Source organism: Grampus griseus, assembly GCF_964374135.1.
Source record: "Grampus griseus genome assembly, chromosome: 19".
In the NCBI taxonomy this organism is placed as follows: domain Eukaryota; kingdom Metazoa; phylum Chordata; class Mammalia; order Artiodactyla; family Delphinidae; genus Grampus; species Grampus griseus.
The window spans coordinates 54,503,619-54,523,266 of NC_139013.1; the positions used below are offsets into that span (position 1 = coordinate 54,503,619).

A 19,648-nucleotide genomic window follows, 5' to 3' on the forward strand; every position below is an offset into this window, starting at 1 on the left:
CATACGCAACTTTCTCCAACTGTCAAAAAATATTTACCAGGTTAAAAAACACCAGTATCCAATCAAGATTCACGCACTGTATTCGGTTAAGTTTTTTTTTTTTTAATCTCTTATTTTATGTTTAGAATTTTGTGTTGAAGTATAGTTGATTTAAAATGTGTTAACTTCTGCTGTACAGAGAAGTGATTCAGTTATACGTATATATGTTCTTTTTCATATTCTTTTCCATTGTGGTTTATCGCAGGCTATTGAATATAGTTCCCTGTGCTATACAGTAGGACCTTGTTTTTTATCTATTTTATATATAGTAGTTTGTATCAGTTTAGCTCTTTTATTTTAGACAATCCCTTCCCCTTCTTATATTTTTCATGGCATCCCATTGTTGCAAAGACCAGGCCCTCTGCCTTATGGAATGTGGCAATGGATCTTACTGTTGATTCCCTCTGCTCAGCACGGGGTCTGGTAATAGTAGCCTCTCTGTCTGTTTGCTGAGCACTTGAAAACAGCGATCATGGTTATGAATAAGAATCACAGAAGCTAATGTTTATTGAGGGCTGGTGCGTTCACATTCACCTAATTTGATCCTCACAGAAATCTTGGGAGTTAAGAAATTTTATTAGCCTCATTCACAGGTGAGGAAACCAAAGACTTAGGAAACGGAATTAACTTGCCCGAATCACTCAGCTAGAAGGGACAAAGTAGGTGAGAAACTGCATGGTCAGGTAGGGGGTTCACTGTTTCTTGAACCAATGACCCGAACGCTGGTCTGTCTGTATGCGTGCATGTATGCGTGTGATAGTCAACGCTGAGTGCTTACTATTTGCCAGGCCCCAATCCTAAACGCTTTACCGGTGCGTTTTCATTTTTATTTCTTCAAAATATTCTCCAATGCCTAGCTAAAGGCGTGGCACAGAGTAGACGCTCAGATAGTGTTTGTGGAATGAATGAGAAGTGAATAAATTAATGAATGGACGGATGTGACCTCCATAAACCGGGACTACTCTGAGATCTTCAGCGCGCACTTCGGAGACCCCGGCCCAGGACGACCCTGGGGTTCGGGGGCGCGGGCGGACTTCAGGCCGCGGCTCCCGGGCTCCGGACATCCCGAGTCCCGCCCACCATCCAGGTGGCCTCCCGGCTGGTGAGAAAGCCGGGCCGACCGGGCGCTTTGGCGTTATCACCTCCGTCCACAGTCCTTTCCCCTCCGGCGCCGCAGCCGGCCCCGGGAGCTCCAGGTCCGCGGTGGGCGGGCCCGCATCCGCTAAGGGCCGCGGGCTCGCGGTCCGCCCCGGGCCGACTCCCGCCGCGCACGCCCACCTGTCGGCCGCGCCTGCGCAGCGCGCGCTCGGCGCGCCCGGCCTCCCCGCGCCCCGCGGCACGCGGCCAGTGCGCAGGCGCGGCGGCCGATGCGAGTGTGTATGTGCGGGCGAGAAGATGGCGGCGGCGGGGGAAGCAGCGTGAGGAGTCGGACGAGCGCCGAGGCTCATTGAAACGGGCCGCCATGGCCCTCCGCAACCCGCAGGTAGCACCCGGCCGGTGCCCTCGGCGGGAAGGGGCCCCGGGCCGCGGGCGGGTGGGCGCCGGGGCGGACGGGCGGGCGGGCGCACCCCGGCCCCGAGCGAGCGTGTGGGAGTGGGGGAGGGCGCCGGGACACGCTGCCCGGGACTAGGCCCCGAGCCTCCCGCCGCCTCCGCGCCTCCGCCGCCTGCAGCCCGGCCCGCCCCGCGCCAGAGCCCACCAGGCCCCGCTTCAGAGGGGCGGCGGAGAGGGGGCGCCCGGGCCGGCCTGGAGAGGGCGTGGGGGGCGCGAAGGGGTTAACCTCGGGGCTGGACCGCGGGGCGAGCCGGCGGTGCAGATGGGGCCCTGGCTGCCCCGGGAGGCAGCCGGGAATCTTCGGGAGGCCCCGGGGCGGCACAGCCTTCCACGCCCTGTGGTCGCCTCTCTGCCCGGAACGAGCCACCAAGATTTGGGGTGCCTCGTTTTCCCCATGGCCCCAAAGGTTGCTTTCGCAGTTTGACCCGGGGCGGGGGGGCGGCTTGCCGGTGTTCTGACTTTTAGACTCAAGTCATTAAGAAGCAGCCTAAGGTTACTGGTGCAAAGAAAACTCGAAATAACTCGCCAGGACCATACTTGTACCTGCCTTTGAGTGACATCTTTTGCATGAATCCGCCTCAGCCTGGCTGACACTACTAGCGCACCCTGTCAGAGCGGTATCTTAGGGGTCGTTTGTGATAATCCCGTAGTGGAAAGAAAGAGTAAAACTCACGCTTTTAGAGAGAGATGAGTGTAGAGTTGAACTCTTATTCCCACTCCCCCAAATACAATCGGTCTGGATAAAAATCGGCATGTGGTATTATTTGTCAGGCTTGCTGTGGACCGCTGATGTGTTGACTTCTAAGCCCTAGAAGTTATTGCGCGTTTTTATATCATCTCAGTGTGCTGTTGTATTAAATAAGGGAAAATGAAACAAAGTAGCTGTTGGAAAACTGGTGGCCGGTAAATCGTAACCCTTTCAAAGCAATTGGTTTTTCTTGCCCTTTTGGAAATACAGTCAGGTTTTAGTAACTATTGGAATTAACGCGTGTCGCGGAATTTGAGACTTGATAACTTAAAAAAAAATGAAATCTTACAGGAAGCAGCAATTTTGTTAAACTTTTGGCACTTTAGTTTGCTCTACAACTTTGCGGTTTAAACTTTTGTTCACTTGTACATCTGCGTTTTAAAGTAACTCAGTATAGTTCTTTGCACAAAAAGAAGGGCTTAGTAGTGGTTGAATAAGTTTTACAAGGGTGCAATTCAAAGATTTCTTTCCTTAAGAGATTTGGTGTTTGCCTTTTTCTCACCTTAAATTTTATTTTTAAATTAAGCTTTGCTCTTATTTAAAAAAAATTTAAATTTTATTATTATTTTTGGCTGCGTTGGGTCTTTGTTGCTGCGCACGGGCTTTCTCTAGTTGCGGCGAGCGGGGGCTACTCTTCGTTGCGATGCGCAGGCTTCTCATGGCGGTGGCTCCTCTTGTTGCGGAGCATGGGCTCTAAGTGCACGGGCTTCAGTAGTTGTGGCTCGCGGACTCAGTAGCTGTGGCGCTCGGGCTTAGTTGCTCTGCCGCACGTGGGATCTTCCCGGACCAGGGCTCGAACCCTGTCCTCTGCATTGGCAGGCGGATTCTTAACCACTGAGTCACTAGGGAAGTCCCCACTTCCATTATCAGAAGCACCAATCGCAGTGCAAAGTGAAATGTTAATGAGTGGTGATAATAGGTAAAAGTGATTGTAATTTCATTTACTTTCCTAAATGTCCTAGTATTTATGTTTTATACAGCAATATTGCCTATACACATCTTTAGAAAATTGGAGTGGCAACAGTTAGCTGAACATAATGCAGGGGACACGGGTTCGAGCCCTGGTCCGGGAAGATCCCACATGCCATGGAGCAACTAAGCCCGTGCGCCACAGCTACTGAGCCCGCGTGCCACAACTGCTGAAGCCCGCGTGCCTAGAGCCCGTGCTCCGCAACAAGAGAAGCCACTGCAGTGAGAAGCCTGCGCGGCGCAACTAGAGAAAACACAGCAACAAAGACCCAATGCAGCCAAAAATAAAATAAAGAAATTTGTAAAAAAAATTAAAGTGTGATTAAAATGCTTTTAAGTTGTAGCATGCAGAAGGTAGGAAAGGAAATAGTATGAGTTCTCATATTTTTCTTTCTTTTCCTAATTTTCTTTTTAGAAGAATAGTAATGAAAACAAGTAATGAAACATGTGATAGGATTTAATGATTGGATCCTGCTTGAGTCAGGCTAAGCATTTTAATAATTTTGTTTTATTCAGTTACCTGCTGTTCTGAAGGTCCTGCCATAGTCATGGCCATTCATTAATTCAACAAATATTGGTTGGGCTCTCGCTTTCTGCTAAGCACTGTTATTTGTTATTATGCGTCTTACTTGTTTATTATTGGGGATATCAATCACAGATTAACAGTAAGGGTCCTATTTTCTTTTTTCTTATATTAAGTTTTTATAAGGGTCCTATTTTAAAATTGGATTTTTAAGGTTACAATTTAAAACATTTATATAGTTTATAGCCTATTTCCATACCAATGATTGAACCCTTTTCCCTGGATTGACATGAAACAGTGCAAAACTTAGAAACTTTTCTAATGCCAGTAGTTTTCAACACATTTTAATAAATACAACGAACTTTGACAGTTGAAGTGAAAGTACATCTCTGACATTTGTTGGCATGAGGGAACTGATTTAAATGATTTGGGGTAATTAATTTGAACTGACCAATTCTGCCGTAAACCAGAAGAGATTTTTGTGATCATTGCAGTCATTTATAGTGAAAACTCTACAATAATGCTTCGTACATCCTATTTGGACATCGTGTGGCTGCTCCCGTCCCGGTCCTGTGCAGCGGGCTCCCCCTCATCTTTTCACTGCCTCACGTATAGCATTGTGGCGCCCACATTTTACACTGTGGAATTTCTTGGATCCAGTTGACAGCATATGGTAGAGTGTTGCTGTATCGTTGAATATCTTTGTAACTGAAAGTTAGTAGTTCTCCAAAGAGATACATTTTTATTGGAGTTTCATAGTGAGCAACTGAAGTAAATAAAATTATTTGAAATACGGGATATTTGGAGATACCAGTTTTCCTTTGCATCGTGACAGCAAAATCTTGAAACATGTCCTAAGACTAGATAAGCCATTTGAAGCTTGTGCGTTGATGGTCGCCTCAGTGGTTTTTACACAGGAGCAGTGGAGATGAGCCTTATCCAGGGCCTCACCCTCACCCTCTGGAGCCTGTCTTGTGGGGACCAGTGTCCTGAAATGAGCAGATAGTAAGTGGACCGCCTCATTCTAAATTCCTCTCTAGAGCAACAGTTAGGACATATATTCGAGAGCTTTTTTATGTGGAACTGAAGTGATTTGAATAGTGGTTTGCATAGGAAAACTTAAAGGATAAAAGAATTCCAAAGCTTAATGATTATTTAATGCCAGGCCTAGTGGCACATTTACTTTGTGCTGTGTTCAGAATATAATATTGAAGTAATTGAGAAAAGTTGTATCGTCTCTGCTTGAGTTATAGTTCATCAGGGTTATTTTTTGTTTGTTCTTGTGTTTTTACAAATTTCAGACAGGCAGATACTTGCTGTGAATGGATCTGGTTTTTCAAGTGGCCCGTTAAGGGTGGCTGCCGAGGACACTTCTTACTGATGATACACTAAATACCGAAACAGTGGGAAGCGCTTGCCTTTGAATCTGTAACTGCGCTGTTACAGTTGTCTTTACTGCCACACATGCAAGAATCACTGTGGCACAAGACAGACAAATCTGTTTGCAATGGAATTTACTGGCCTTGGGCCACTGGATTACTGTCATTTGTCACTTTAGTGCTACTTCAGCAGTGTAGATGTTCATTTCCAAAGACTTACATGTGCTTGGACTGCAGTTTTCCTGTTTATTGAAGTGATCTCCCAATAGGTCTTTCTGTGACCGTTTCTGTCAGTGCAGTCTGTACTAAGAACAATAGGCAAGATAAAGGTAGCCCGTGGGGTAGGTTTATAGTACTATTTGTTTCAAGAATCAGGAATTGTAGAATCTATCGGAAACCTAGATGTGGAGTCTTCAGAGTGTAGACTTTTCATGAGTGGGCTACTTTCTGACTGTTTAAAAGCTCCGCAGATATGACCCCCTTTTCAGCAGGAGACCCAAGAAACCAATAGCTCCATGCTGCTCCCTGTTTTGAAAGGCGCTGTCCTCAGGTTGCCCTCTCCTGGGAACAGGGTCGGTGAGGTGTAGAGTGGAAGTGTGGTTTGGGGCAGGGAGTGAGAGGATACAGCGTGTCTTCCTGGACTTTCCGTTTCTGGCTCACTTGAGAATTGAGAGATGACCATGTGCCTGCAGAGTGTTAGCCCAGGTCTGCACCAAGGGTCTGCGCACCGGGGACGCCTGCTCTTGTCCCTCAGGCCCCTCCCTCCTGGGCTTCGTCTGCAGCTTTACTGGTTGTCATTCTTCAGATCAGTTCTCAATTTATTTTTCTGGTATCAGCTCAAGGGCCATCTCGTAAGTCTACACTCTTCTGATTTAAGAGTCTCACAAGTAGTGCATTAGAAATGAAAGTACCTCCTAATAGAAAGGCTGGTGCCCCACTCTGTGCCTTTGGTACCTGAGTTTTACATATAGCTGCCTGCCTTTCTCTTTCTCCCTCTCTCGCTCTCTTCCTCTCTTTTTCTGATGGTACAGTTTTGTTTCCCCATTTGTACTTGTTTTATGAAGAAATGCTGGCATGCCCGTGCTCTTTTGTGACAAGTAGTCTTTAAAGTTTCAAAAGATTCACCATGACAGCTGCAAACTCATGTTCTCATTGGAGCTACTGTGAAAAAAACCTTAACTGTTAATTGAATAATATTAGAGGTATTCCTGCTGTAAGGAACTGAATGTAGGAAAAAATGCGCATTTAAGATCGCACAAAATAGAGGGGTTCACGTTACAGACCTGTTACCGTGAACGAGCTGGCTGGGGTGGGAAGGGAGGGGTCCCATGAATACCCCCCCCCCCCCCCCCGCTCCTGGGGCTTTAGTCCCATGAGGTGCACTGGTTGCAGGGAAGCGGTGGGGACAGCTTTTCAGACCATTTTGTCAACTTACTCTCCTCACTGTTCACAAAAATAGAAATTTATCATTATTGTGAGTACAAGTCAAAAATACTCATTTCTGTGGTTTAAAATATGTTGAATAAAGCTGGATATCTGTAGAAATTACAAGTTGCAAGCCATGGGCCTTGTGAACTAGAACTAGCACCGCCCAAGAACATGTAATACATGGCTCTGGGGGGGAAGTTTTGATGGCCTTTTGTTCTAATGAGTTAGTCTGCATTGTTTAATTGTTCTTGCATAAGCATGATGGTATCCTTTGCTCTGGATATAAGCAATACATGTTAAATTTTATTATATTCATTTAAATTTAGTCAGGGCCGCTCAACTTGTGAATTTATTTGGTGTTCTGATAATTGTCAAGGGGATTTCTGGTGTTCCTCTTCTTTTGTGTCTCTCCTATTTTAGACAGTTCATAACTCCAGAGGAGTGAGGCAGTTGCCTCTTTTGAGAGACTTTCATTGTTAAAATATATACCCTTTCTATTTTTTTTGAAAACATCAATTTTTTTCTTGTGATAGGACTTGGGGGGGGAATAGAAGAGAATTTGAAAATGACAGTTAATTCTGGAGTTTTCAGAGATTCTTGCCTGATGTTATACAAAACTTCTCTCGATATTTAAATAGTAATTCCCCTCAAGTGGCTGCCGAGATGTGTGTATTTATTTGAGACCCTGGAGAGTAGGCCTTCTGGGTAGATCTGATAATTGGATAAGGAATAACATACTTATCAAATTAAGCATTGCAGCAGTCAGCGCGTGGAGAAAGTTGTGCAGTGTGTAAGCTGCATGGTTTATGAAGTGCCGTGACTGGTTTGATCCTTACGGCAACTCTGTAATGTATTGTCATTAGCATCATTTTACAGATGAATAAAGTGAGACTCAAGAGGTTGTGGGACTTCCCTGGTGGCTCAGTGGTTAAGAATCCGCCTGCCAATACAGGGGACCCTGGTTTGAACCCTGGTCCGGGAAGATCCCACATGCTGCGGAGCAGCTAAGCCCGTGCACAACTACTGAGCCTGCGCTCTAGAGCCCACGAGCCACAACTACTGACCCCGCGTGCCAAAACTGAAGCCCATGCACCTAGAGCCCGTGCACCACAACAAGAGAAGCCACCACAATGAGAAGCCCGGGCACCGCAAGGAAGAGTAGCCCCCGCTCGCCACAACTAGAGAAAGCCCGTGCGTAGCAACAAAGACCCAATGCAGCCAAAAATAAATGAATCAATAAATAAATTTTTAAAAAAAGTTTAAAAAAAGAGGTTGTGATGTGAAGTCGCATGGCTCTTAAATGAGCTATCAGGGACTTAAGAGCACGTCTTTGGACTTCTATCCTTTGCCTTTTCTACCTGGCTGAACTGATAAAGGCCTGATGTTTCACAGTGTGACTTCCCCATGGTAGTTCCTCAGTGAAGGTTCATGGAATGGGCAAATGAATGAAATAAAGGTTTACATGTTTAAAGATATTAATGTGTTAGTAATTACTAAGGGTTGCTAATCTGCTACTAATTATTAATTACAAGATTTTGTGTAGAGTGCATTTTGGTGAAAGTTCTTACTGATTTTATTTTTAATTAATTTATTTTTGGCTGCGTTGGGTCTTCGTTTCTGCGTGCAGGCTTTCGCTAGTTGCGGCGAGCGGGGGCTACTCTTCGTTGCGGTGCGTGGGCTTCTCATTGCTGTGGCTTCTCATTGTGGAACATGGGCTCTAGGCACGAGGGCTTCAGTCGTGTGGCTTGCGGGCTCTAGAGCACAGGCTCAGTAGCTGTGGCGCATGGGCTTAGTTGCTCCAAGGCATGTGGGAATTTCCCAGACCAGGGCTCGAACCCGTGTCCCCTGCATTGGCAGGTGGATTCTTAACCACTGCGCCACCAGGGAAGTCCCACTGATTTTATTTTTAAATACAGAATAAAGACTTGCAATTTCTGAAACAGAAATATTTAAAGTAAAAAGTATGTCCTTCTCTTCCTCCCTGATCCTTGGTTCTCACCTTGATGTCTGTCTTCTGTGCCTTTTTGTGTTTGGGCATTGTTGGTTTTGTTCCCTTGTCTCATAATGCGGTCTCTTCTAACCAGGTAGTCACTGAGCTGGAGTTTTTGGAGCTAGTCTTGTTTCTAAAACTGTTGAACGCATCTATTCAAGTATAGGAAGTGTTCTTATTTTTACCAGATTTTGCCAGGGGATGGAGCAGATGTTCTGGAGGTTAAAGTGGTTCCCTGGGACCCGTATACTGAGAACTGTAGAAGTGCTGTAGAAATTTATGACTATTAAAATGCCCAGACCATTATTTTAAAAAGAAATGATATTTTGAAGATGTTCAACCCCTTAATTATAGCAGCCATGCTGTTCAGTTTCTGTATTGTAAAAAAAAATGTCTGATTCAAAATTAAATTCTTGTCTCTTGGTCAACTCTGCACTAAAGATTACTGAGAGGACAAGCCTTTCGTTAGTTGGAGAGGTTGACAGGTCATCAACCCTAGTGCATAGTGGGGAATTGGGTAATGAACCTGGGTTTTCCCCGTCTTCTCCCAAATTAGGCTTTGTTCACCTCTCTTTTTGTGTTTTTGTTTATTTATTTATCATTATTTATCATTATTATTTTTTTTTTGCCACGCCATGATCTTAGTTCCCTTACCAGGGATCGAATCTGTGCCCCCTGCAGTGGAAGTGTGGAGTCTTAACCACTGGACTGCCAGGGAAGTCCCTCCCACTTTGTTTTTATCAAAGTACTGCAATGGCAAAAGACAGAAAAAAATCCAAAAAAACTCTCCGATTTCTCATGTCAGGTCCTCTCCCCAGAAACCATACTCAACTACTTCTAATAAAGTGCAAAATCAGGTCTTTTAGGGGTTGCATTCTGTGTCCTTTGGAATTAATTTGTAGGATACCAGACACCTTTATTCAGAACTACATATGAAGGACTTTATATCTTTTGTAATTGTTCAAACAGAAAATTTTGGTGGCCAGGCATTAGCAGCATAGAGCTGAAAAGAGAGTTTCTGTGCTTTAGAAGTTCACAGGGTAGTGGGAGAGGGAAACAGGCTAATTGGAAAATACTGTTTTAGGTTGTTAATTCCTGTAACAGAGGTGTGAACAATACAGTCAAAAACTTTCATTCGTTCATTCATGCATGCATTCATTCATTCATTCAGCAGGTAGTTATTGAGTGGCTACTGTGTACCAGGCACTGAGGATGGAGTGATGAGCAGAGACGGGCATTGTCGCTCTTACCAGGGAGCTTACTGTCTAGTGAGGGAGACAGACGCTAATCAGATAATCACAGTAATGCCTGTGTCATTCCAAGCTGAGGACTGAGTCAGGAGGGAGGGCACAGGGTCTGTCGGCGTGGCCCTGGGAAGTCAAGGATGGGCTCCCGGAAGCGGCGCCTTGGCTGATACCCAGCCAGAGACGGCTCTGCAGCTGGAGGGTGTGGGGAGCCCCTGAGAACTCAGAACGCTGGGTGCTGAGGTGCGGGCGGCCAGCCTTACCCCGGGGAGAGTGTGGAGGAGGGCGGCATGCGCTCACACTCTGCCTGCCCTGCAGAACCGTCCAAGTGGGCTCACGGGGGCCTCCCACGAGCCAGCGTGGGGAGGGTGCCGTGGAGGTGGGGAGGAGTGGCAGCGTCACGTGGATTGGACAAGGGGGAGCATCAGGGGAAGCTGGGAAGACGACTCTCCTAGAAAGGCGACATTTGAGCAGAGAAGCACAAGGACAGGGTGTGGGGGGAAAGCTTGCAGAGGAACAAAGTCTCAAAGCCTGCGGTACGCCGGAGCATGTGGGCTTGATGGGTGACTGGCGTGTAGGGTGAAGGGCCGGGACCGAAGTCAGGAGGGGCAAGGGACCTTGCGAGTCCAGCCTAGACGGCGTCTGCCCTTGTCAGCAGGTGGGCATCTGTGGGAAAGCATGGGTTCGAGGAAGTGGGTCGTCCCGCTCTCTGTTAGCGTTGCTAAGGGAGATGGCTGTGCAGAGGCCCGCTTGGGGTCCTGCATGGGGTGGCAAGGGTGTGTCCCTCTTCCGGCTCTCCTCCAGATCTCAGAGTGTTTGCTCTGCTCACCTCAGCACCTCAAGCATCTTAAATCTCAAAACTTTGAGGGGGGAAAAATTAGGACATTCTTTTGGGGTCATCTGAGGCAGATTAATGCAAGGCAAATAGCCCTTGAATATCCTCAGTGATAGTTGGATAGAGTCGTTAGGTGAAGGTCATTTGGGGACATTATTCCCTTTCTGTTTTGGGGGGGCACCTTTAAAACAAGCATTAGGTACTTGATTATGCTCCTAGAAAATAAAGAAAATATTAGGAAAAGCATCACCCCTAGTAACTCACGAGTCTGGGATGAAGTTTGTTAATATTCTGAAATGCTTCCCTTCGGTACTCTTTGTAGTACATTTTAGACGTTTGGGATCCTTTTATGTAATAGTGTGTTTTAAGTTGTGATCCTTGGTCATGGTCTTCTCTCATCAGGTCACCTGGCATCCTGGTGGCTATCCAGACACACTAAGTAGGGACTCCTAATTAGGCCCCCAAGTCTGTGTTTCCCTCAGCCCCCCAGGGCCTCAGCCATATGCAGGTGTCAGAGCCTCCGCATAGTTTCTTTTAAAATTAATTAATTAATTAATGAATTTTGGGGGCTGTGTTGGGTCTTCGTTGGTGCATGCGGGCTTTCTCTAGTTGCGGCGAGTGGGGCTACTCTTCATTGTGGTGTGCGGGCTTCAGTAGTTGTGGCTCGTGGGCTCTAGAGCACAGGCTCAGTAGTTGTGGTGCACGGGCCTAGTTGCTCCGCGGCATGTGGGATCTTCCCGGACCAGGGCTCGCATCCGTGTCCCCTGCGCTGGCAGGCGGGTTCTTAACCACTGCGTCACCAGGGAAGTCTCCCTCCACATAGTTTTGTTTACAGCCTTTTCCCTTAACCTGCTGAGCACTTTTCCATGAATAGGATTAACTAAATCTTATTTTGCACATTTAAAAACTTTTCCAGTCTAGGTTAGGTATGAACAACAACAAAAGGTACAGGTTTGTGGCTCTCTGAGAGATAATATTAATTTTAGCACTGAGTAGAGTGAATCGAGGAGCCTGAAAATGTTGCCGTTTGAAGACCTGCCGTACTGGGTCTTCAGAATGAGAGTTCAGTGTTGTTTGAAATTCAGTAACTAACTCATTGACTAATTCCTTCTCAACAAACATGTATCCAGCTCTTGCTCTGTGTTGAGGCCTGTGTTGGGGTTCATAAGCTGCAAAACACAATTACAAATACATATATATATATACACACACACATACATGAACATTGTTTCCCGTAGCCACGAGAGACTGCTGTGCTCGTGCGGTGAGATGGGGCCCTTGTGGACAGTGTGAGGGCAGCACAGACTCGGCTACAGCGCGATTTAACTGTGCCCGTCTGATGTCCCAGCGAGATGGAACAGAGTTCCTGATTCATCCCGAAGCCCATTTGTGGTCAAGATCTCTTTGGGGATTTGAGCATTAAGCCAATTTGCTGCCGGAAGCTCTTGCTGCCTTCTTTTGGTTGCTGCTCATGGATTTGTCAGCTTAGAAGTTCTTGTCTCCAGTTTGTCACAAATTGGTGTTAAAATAATCACTCTTGGTTCCGTCTTGGTTCTTACTGAATTCTTGGCTTTTCCATGCCACACTACACAGTGTGAGTTAAGTGCCAGGAGCACAAACTTCCTTTTTCATCTGTGACTAGAGTTCTATTCAGTGAGAACGAGCTAAGAGATAGCTTAAAAAAAAATATCTTAAAAAGCGTTCTCTTCAGTTTTGGCTGGAAGATTACTGGCTGTAAATTGAACTTCACACGCAGTGACACTAGCAATATCCTAGCCATGACTAGTCCTGGACACAGAGTTGCTGCAGCTCAGTTTGGAAAGAGTTTGCCTCTCACCCACTGACACATGTTGAAAAATGAGTTTCTTTTCTTTTTAAGGTGGACAGAAAGTAAAATACGTTGCCAATTTGTTTCTTTGCCATTGATTTCTTTTTGGTTGAAAACAGATCTGAGTTAGCTTCCTCCCGCCCACGTATGTCGTGCACAGCGAGCCTGGAGGGTCCTGTGGACTTTGATTCTGGGGGTGCCGTGTCTTTCCTCCCTGGTCAGTCAGCCCTTCCTGGAGGCCTGCAGCCTGCTGGTCCCGAATGGGCCAAGTGCCTGAGTGGCGGAAGGACAGCATGGCCCTGCCTGGCGGAGGGCACAGTACACAGACAGTCGTCTGGCAGGTGTTCAGGGTAGGAGCACAGGGGCCCGGGAGGGGCCTGGGGCTCAGGAAGGCTTTCTTGAGCGCTGAGGGGTCTGCTTCCCCTCCAGTGGCCTCCCTGTCGGGCACAGCATCCTGTCCTGCCTGTGGGAGCAGCTGTCTGGCTGTCAGGTTCAGGACTGCACGAGGGTTTGTTTTGGTGTTTCCAGTTCTAGGAATGAAGATCAGGATGACGGTGTGCAGAACCACACGGGACAGCTTTGCCCTCCCTAGAAATACCTTTATTAGTAATGAGAGCTGATGCAGAAGAGGTGGGCTGCTCCTGAGGTATTCAGATCGGTTGTAATTCTTGGATTAAGAATGCAGGTGACCTCTAAGTTTCCTTTAAGGGTTTCACGACTCTCTTTATCTCTGTTGTGTAGTTTCTTGAATCCAGGTGACTGATCTGTGTATCAGCTAATAAGCTGTTTTGTTTCATTCTTTGGGCTGTTTCTCAACAGGTGTAGCTGAGATCAGAGGACCGTTACTGATGTAAATAAAATGCCTTCACCATAGCTTTCCCAGTCCCAGTTAGTGGTCCATAGCATTGATCCTTTGTTGGCCTGCTCTGAAGAAATGCCGTTATCCCCAAATTCAAGAACCACAGAGCTGTCTACCTTCCAAGGTGGAGAGCCCAAATGTGTGTCAGCGGTGAGTGTGGAAAGAGGACTTTTCCATTGGCTTGCCTCAGTTATTTTTTGTGTTCGCCACCTTTGTCACCTTAGATATCTCAGCCAATGTCATCGTTTGTCCACTGGTTATTTATTTACTTTTAATAAATAAATAATTATTTATTTATTTTTTGCGGTACGCGGGCCTCTCAGTGCTGTGGCCTCTCCTGCTGCGGAGCACAGGCTCCGGACGTGCAGGCTCAGCGGCCATGGCTCACGGGCCCAGCCGCTCCGCGGCATGTGGGATCCTCCCGGACCAGAGCACGAACCCGTGTCCCCTGCATCAGCAGGCGGACTCTCAACCACTGCACCACCAGGGAAGCCCTAAATATTTATTTTATTATTTTGTTTTATTTACTTATTTTTGGCTGCGTTGGGTCTTCGTTGCTGCCATGGGCTTTCTCTAGTTTCAGCAAGCGGGGGCTACTCTTCATTGAGGTGTGTGGGCTTCTCATTGCGGTGGCTTCTCTTGTTGCGGAGCACGGGCTCTAGGCGCGCGGCCGGGCTTCGGTAGTTGTGGCACGTGGGCTCTAGAGCACAGGCTCAGTAGTTGTGGCGTATGGGCATATTTTCACCGTGGCATGTGGGATCTTCCCAGACCAGGGCTCGAACCCGTGTCCCCTGCATTGGCAGGTGCATTCTCAACCACTGTGCCACCAGGGAAGCCCCATCCACTGGTTATTTTTTGAGCTCAGCTGAGTGCCACAAAAATGAGTACAAATAAGTCCTCTCTACCCGAGACCCTCTGCTGCAGCATGCCCCGCCTCAGTCCACGAGCTTGCTGCCTGGCCCTGGGCGGCTTTCCGTGTGGATGATGTCTTCTCAGGATGGCCTGCCTCCCTGGCCTCTTTAAAATACAGCCTCCTGAACCCTCACCACCTTCTTGCCTTGCTTTCTCTTCACAGCACCTACCACCTTCTGATACCCTGTATCTAATATCCTAACATAGTTATTTTGTTCATTTTCTCTCTCCCTACTAGAATGTAAGATTAACGAGGGCAAGGATTTCTTTTGTCCACTTATACATTCCTCGGGCCTAGAATGTAGTAAGTGCTCAAAAATATTATTGATAAATAAATTAATGAAAGATATAACACCGTCGGTATATTCAGGAAGTCCATGGTTGAATGTGGGAAAGAGTCTCATCAACTGTTGAAATCCAGAGTGAGTAACTCATCAGTTTGTTAGGAAAGTAGTTCCCGAAGAGGAGACTTTGGAACTGAGTTCTGTAATGTGAGGAGAAGCCCGTGGCGCCCCTCCTGGTGGGAGAGAAGGCGCTCTGGGCAAGAGACCCCGTGTGGATGGCCCTGAGCCTGCAGTTCTGGGCGGGGGGTGGGGGGCGCAGCCCTGGGGCCTCTTGCGAGCTCTGCTGGAGCCTGTTGTCTTGAAAGTTCTCGGGGGCCTTGCAGGCCTGTTCCTAGGGACCAGAGTAATCAGGTCCACATTTCAGAGAAAGCAGTGTGGTGGCTGCATGTGGTTTGGAGGGTGAAGGATGAGTCGGGGGCAGGAAGACCAGTTAGACACTCAGTGATCCAGTTGAGAAGTGCTGAAGGCCTCAACTCAGCCTGGGGCAGGGGGTGGAGGAAGCGAAGGCCTTGGGATGAGCAGTTGGCACGGGATGCATAGGGAACAAGGCAGCTTCTTTGTGATGTATTTGTGATAATGCATTTTCTTTTTTAATAACCTAGGACTATGCTGTATGTTGTTTAGTATTTTTTCCCCATTTCTTGTATTGTAAACACTCTTGATTATTAAACATTTTTCTTCAATGTTATTTTTAAGTACTGTGGAGTATCCACAAGTTATATTTTATGCATGCTAAAAACAGTGATGTTTGGCATTTTTTGGCTCCATTTATTAGCTGTTTCTCATTGTGAGTGGATGATCTTATTTCCCAGAGTTAGTTAAAGCACAGTATTGTAAAGTGAAAGATGAACATCTTTAATTCATTGGTTACTTGGAGGCAGAATGGGAGATACATTTTGCTTAGTAATATTAAGGAAATGATTAGTGGTAAATTAAAACATGAAGTTTTTTTATGTTTTTATTTTTAAACTACATACTGATTTGATCAAAAGCAAGTTACACTATGAAATATTTGCAGAAGATTGAGGAAGATCTTTTTATGTAATATTTGTCAGTCAGCTGGCTCATGTTTGCTGAAGGCTGGTTTAGCTACTGCTCGTAGCTGCTCAGGAAGGCAGCCAGAGGGTTCTGACCCTGTGTACGTAGTGGGTGACTCAGCAGGTGACTGAGGCAGAGGGAACCACTGGGTTAGGTTCTGAGATATGTGATGTGTTGAACTAGGTGCTGCACATGTCAGGTTCTGCAGGGGGAATTCAGGGAGTGAAGGAAGTGGGCAATGAGTGACCTTGAAAATGAATAGGATTTGGGCAAAGGGAGAGAAAGGAGGAGGGCATTCCATGTGGGAGGGTGAGTAGGACTTAGGTTTCAGATTAACTTTTTTTTTTTTTTTGCCTTTTGAGTGATCTTACTTGGTATGAATCTCCTGGATCACGCACTCCACTTCTGTCTCAGGATACTTTTGATAACAAGTAAAAGAAAGCTCAGCTCTAACTGGCTTACACCATAGAGATCTACTGGCTCACGGCACTAGAAATTCTGTAGGTAGGTCAGGCTTCAAGGTTGGTTTGATTCATCAGTTCAGTGACATCTTTGAAGACCTGGTTTCTCTTCACTTGTGTTGTATCGCTATTATCCTAAGCCTAGTTTTCTCCCCAATGGCGAAATGGCTACAGTAGTTGCGGGCTTCACGTTTGTGCCCAGCACACAAAGCGGCGCACGAGAGTGTGTGTGTGTGTGTCCCGGAATTCTTGGCAGTGCCCTGAGCTTTGTGCCCTCTGGGTCACCCTGAACCAAGTGCTCTGGGCTACAGGGGTGGCATGCCGTGCTGGCTCCCCTCTGGAGTGGGGGGTTTCAGCCTTCTGAACTGGGTGACCGTTATCCAACAGGGGAGGAAGAGAATGAACATTGGGAGGATGGCCGCAAAGTCCTTTACCTGACGCTTCATCCCTCCCCACACTTGTTCCAGGTTTCTCATTTCCTCCTGGGCTCCTCAGACTTTCAGACTCTGTCCTTTCTCCTTGGCAGGTCATCCTGGACTGTCTGATGGTTTCTTATTGTATCTTATAGTCTTCCTTACGTTTTTTTTTTTTTTTCCTTCGGTACGCGGGCCTCTCACTGTTGTGGCCTCTTCCATTGCGGAGCACAGGCTCCGGACGCGCAGCCTTAGTGGCCGTGGCTCACGGGCCCAGCCGCTCCGCGGCATGTGGGATCCTCCCGGACCGGGGCACAAACCCGCGTCCCCTGCATCGGCAGGCGGACTCTCAACCACTGTGCCACCAGGGAAGCCCCCCCCCCCTTTTTTAGTAATCTTATTATTGAGGTATATTCTGTGTTCAGAAAGGTTCTGCTCTTGCCTTTGACTCACTGAGATCCTGTTCTCTGGATCTCAGGTGTGGGTGTATGGGATGTCAGGATGCATCACTTAATTGGAATGCTTATTTCAATTCATGCAGTTGCTACTGTTTTTACCAGATAAAAATTTTTGAACATTTTGATGAGATTGTGCCAGGAGTTGGGGTATATAATTCAAGATAATCTTCAAGGTTTCTCATCTAGAAGATAGGAAGAACAGTGAAGTTTGCTATTGGCATAAGTGTAAAACCTGGTTTTGAGAAAATAATGGACCTTTTGATTTTAAGGTTAAACTAGAACATAACAGTGGAAGAGCCTAGGGGCTGGCAGCTTGAAATATGGAACTGCAGTATAGTTGGGCAATCCAAGTTGAAGATGTGGGTTTGGAATTCATCAGCATACTTGAAGCTGAGAATAGGTGAGCTGCTTAGTGGGGGAATATCCAGGTGCCATCCCAGAGGAGAGAGAATGGTTAAAGAAACAGGACCAAGTCTTGTAGAGTTACGGAATCCCCTGAAGGTAAAATTATTATGAAAAGTGCGTGTGAGAGAGATCTTATTACTAATCAAGTGCTTGATGGATTGACTAGCTTAAGGAGGTAGAATGACCTTGGTTTAGATTGGGAGGTCATTTTTGAAAAAGCAGAATGTTGGAGGTGAAAGATTTCACTGAGTGAAAAGAGCAAATGGGAAATGAGTTCAGTTACAAAGAAGTGTCTGTGGAAAAGACATTTCTGAAAAGTTGCATTGGAGAGGAATTTTTCTATCAAATTATTTCTAGCTTAGTTGCATTATAGTTTTTTTTTTTTTTTGCATTATAGTTTTTCTTCTGATTGTTTGCCTTTAACTTGTTAATGATAAATAAATCCTTAAAAGCACTAAAATCGTTCCCATTTTAAAAACATTTGCTCTGGTTGTTCTTCATCAAGCAGTGGGTCCTCCCGTAGAGTGAACAGTCATCTCAAATTGTTTTATAGTTTCTTCTGTCTGGTTTGGGGGCATACTTGAGTGTCGAAATAGCTCTGCTGGCCCTCCCTCCAGTTGTCTGCTTAGTTTCTCCCATCCCTGAATCGCTGGGTGTGGGAATGCCCCTGTGTTCAGTGATTCTGAGCCCTGACTGCACATCAGAGTCACACAGGAAGCCTGCCTCCCACCATTGAACCCAGAATTGTGGCCTGAGGATCCTCAGGTGATTCTAAGGTATAGTCAAGGCTGAGAAGCACTGCTTGAGGCCTTTGTCCTGCACAGCTGACCCTGTTCCCCTGCTTGGTGAGCTCTTCCTGGGGTTGGTTTTCTGTCTTTATATGAAAAACAGAGTATTGTGAGTTGATTGGGTGAAAAAAATTTCTTTTCTAGGATACTGAAGTCCTGAGCTTCACATACTTAACATAAGGGAGACTTTCTGGAAAGTCTTGAGTTTCATTTTTCCTTTTTTTTTTTTTTTATTAAATTTATTTACTTATTTATTTGGTTGTGCTGGGTCTTAGTTGTGGCAGGCTGGCTCCTTAGTTGTGGCTCTCGGCCTTCGTGGTTGTGACGTGTGAACTCTTAGTTGCGGCATGCATGTGGGATCTAGTTCCTTGAGCAGGGATTGAACCTGGGCCCCCTGCCTTGGGAGCGGAGAGTCTTAACCACTTTGCCACCAGGGAAGTCCCAAGTTTCATTTTTCTAGTAAAAGATTTTTAATCATAACAGTGAACTTACATAATTCAAGAATGGAGTGCAGTCTGTTGTTTTGGCTGGTAAAGTAAATGTACCTCCGTAATTACAGTCTTCGGAGGCTATTTTTCAACAGGCCATCAGGTGGAGGTTAAATTGAGAAAGTAAGCAGTGGACTGCTTCCTCAGTAGGCATGGTGGTCCTCACGCCCTCAGCACCTGCTTTTGCATTCTTTTATTTTCAGCAGATAGTAATTTTGCAGCTTTTACTGCTTCAACCAACTCTTCTAACTTTGGTTTTCATTAACAACCAAAGTAATTCATGAAAGGGAATATTCTCTATACTTCCTCCTTAAAATTGGAAGGAGAGGGGTGTGTGTAACAGCTAACATGAGTCCTTTTTCGTAGTCATCTCTAGATTTTCCAAGGTGTTTGAAGAGACCATTGGCAGTGACCATTAGATTAGAAGAAAATAATGTAGGTAGTCACACTTGGTTTTTCCTGGATGTCTTTTAATGTGTACCTCTGGTTTAGTGGTGCACTCTCCTTTCTGGCAGGTGGCCTTCAGTAGCCAAGCTTTTGCTGGTTTGGTTCCAGCATATTTCATTAAGTGAAAAGTCCTGTGGAACAGATGGATTTAGCAGGTTTCTGCTCATGGAGCAGTCTGTTTAGTGCAACACTAGTTTCCATTCAGCGTTGTGGGCAGTTATTGTCTGCCTGTAGTGTGGAGTTTGAGTAGGTGGTCAGGGGATCTAGGCAGTTACAAAGGCCAAGCCAGTCATGAACCATCTGAGGTTGGAGGCTTAAAGGAGCCTGTTACAATGATAACAGGTAGCGCAATACAAATGCATGCCTACTAGTTTAGGTGGTGGTGTGTAGCACTAGTTAGAGTCTTTGAACCAAGGAACATGAAATCTTAAAAAAAAAAAAAGTCCTGATGTGTGAATATTTATAGAGTACTTAAGAATTCTGCTTATGTAAATGAAA

The 19,648-nt window shown here is 46.2% G+C and overlaps 1 protein-coding gene across 1 annotated transcript in view; it reads left to right on the plus strand.

Annotated features, from left to right (window-relative positions):
• Positions 1–1,406: 1,406 nt before the first annotated feature.
• Positions 1,407–19,648, plus strand: part of USP10 (ubiquitin specific peptidase 10) — a gene marked incomplete at its 5' end in the record, with an annotated part of 69,648 nt that continues 51,406 nt past the window's right edge. The window contains 2 exon segments of the mRNA XM_082676242.1: positions 1,407–1,464; positions 1,467–1,522. Coding sequence (XP_082532368.1) covers positions 1,407–1,464; positions 1,467–1,522 — 114 coding nt within the window.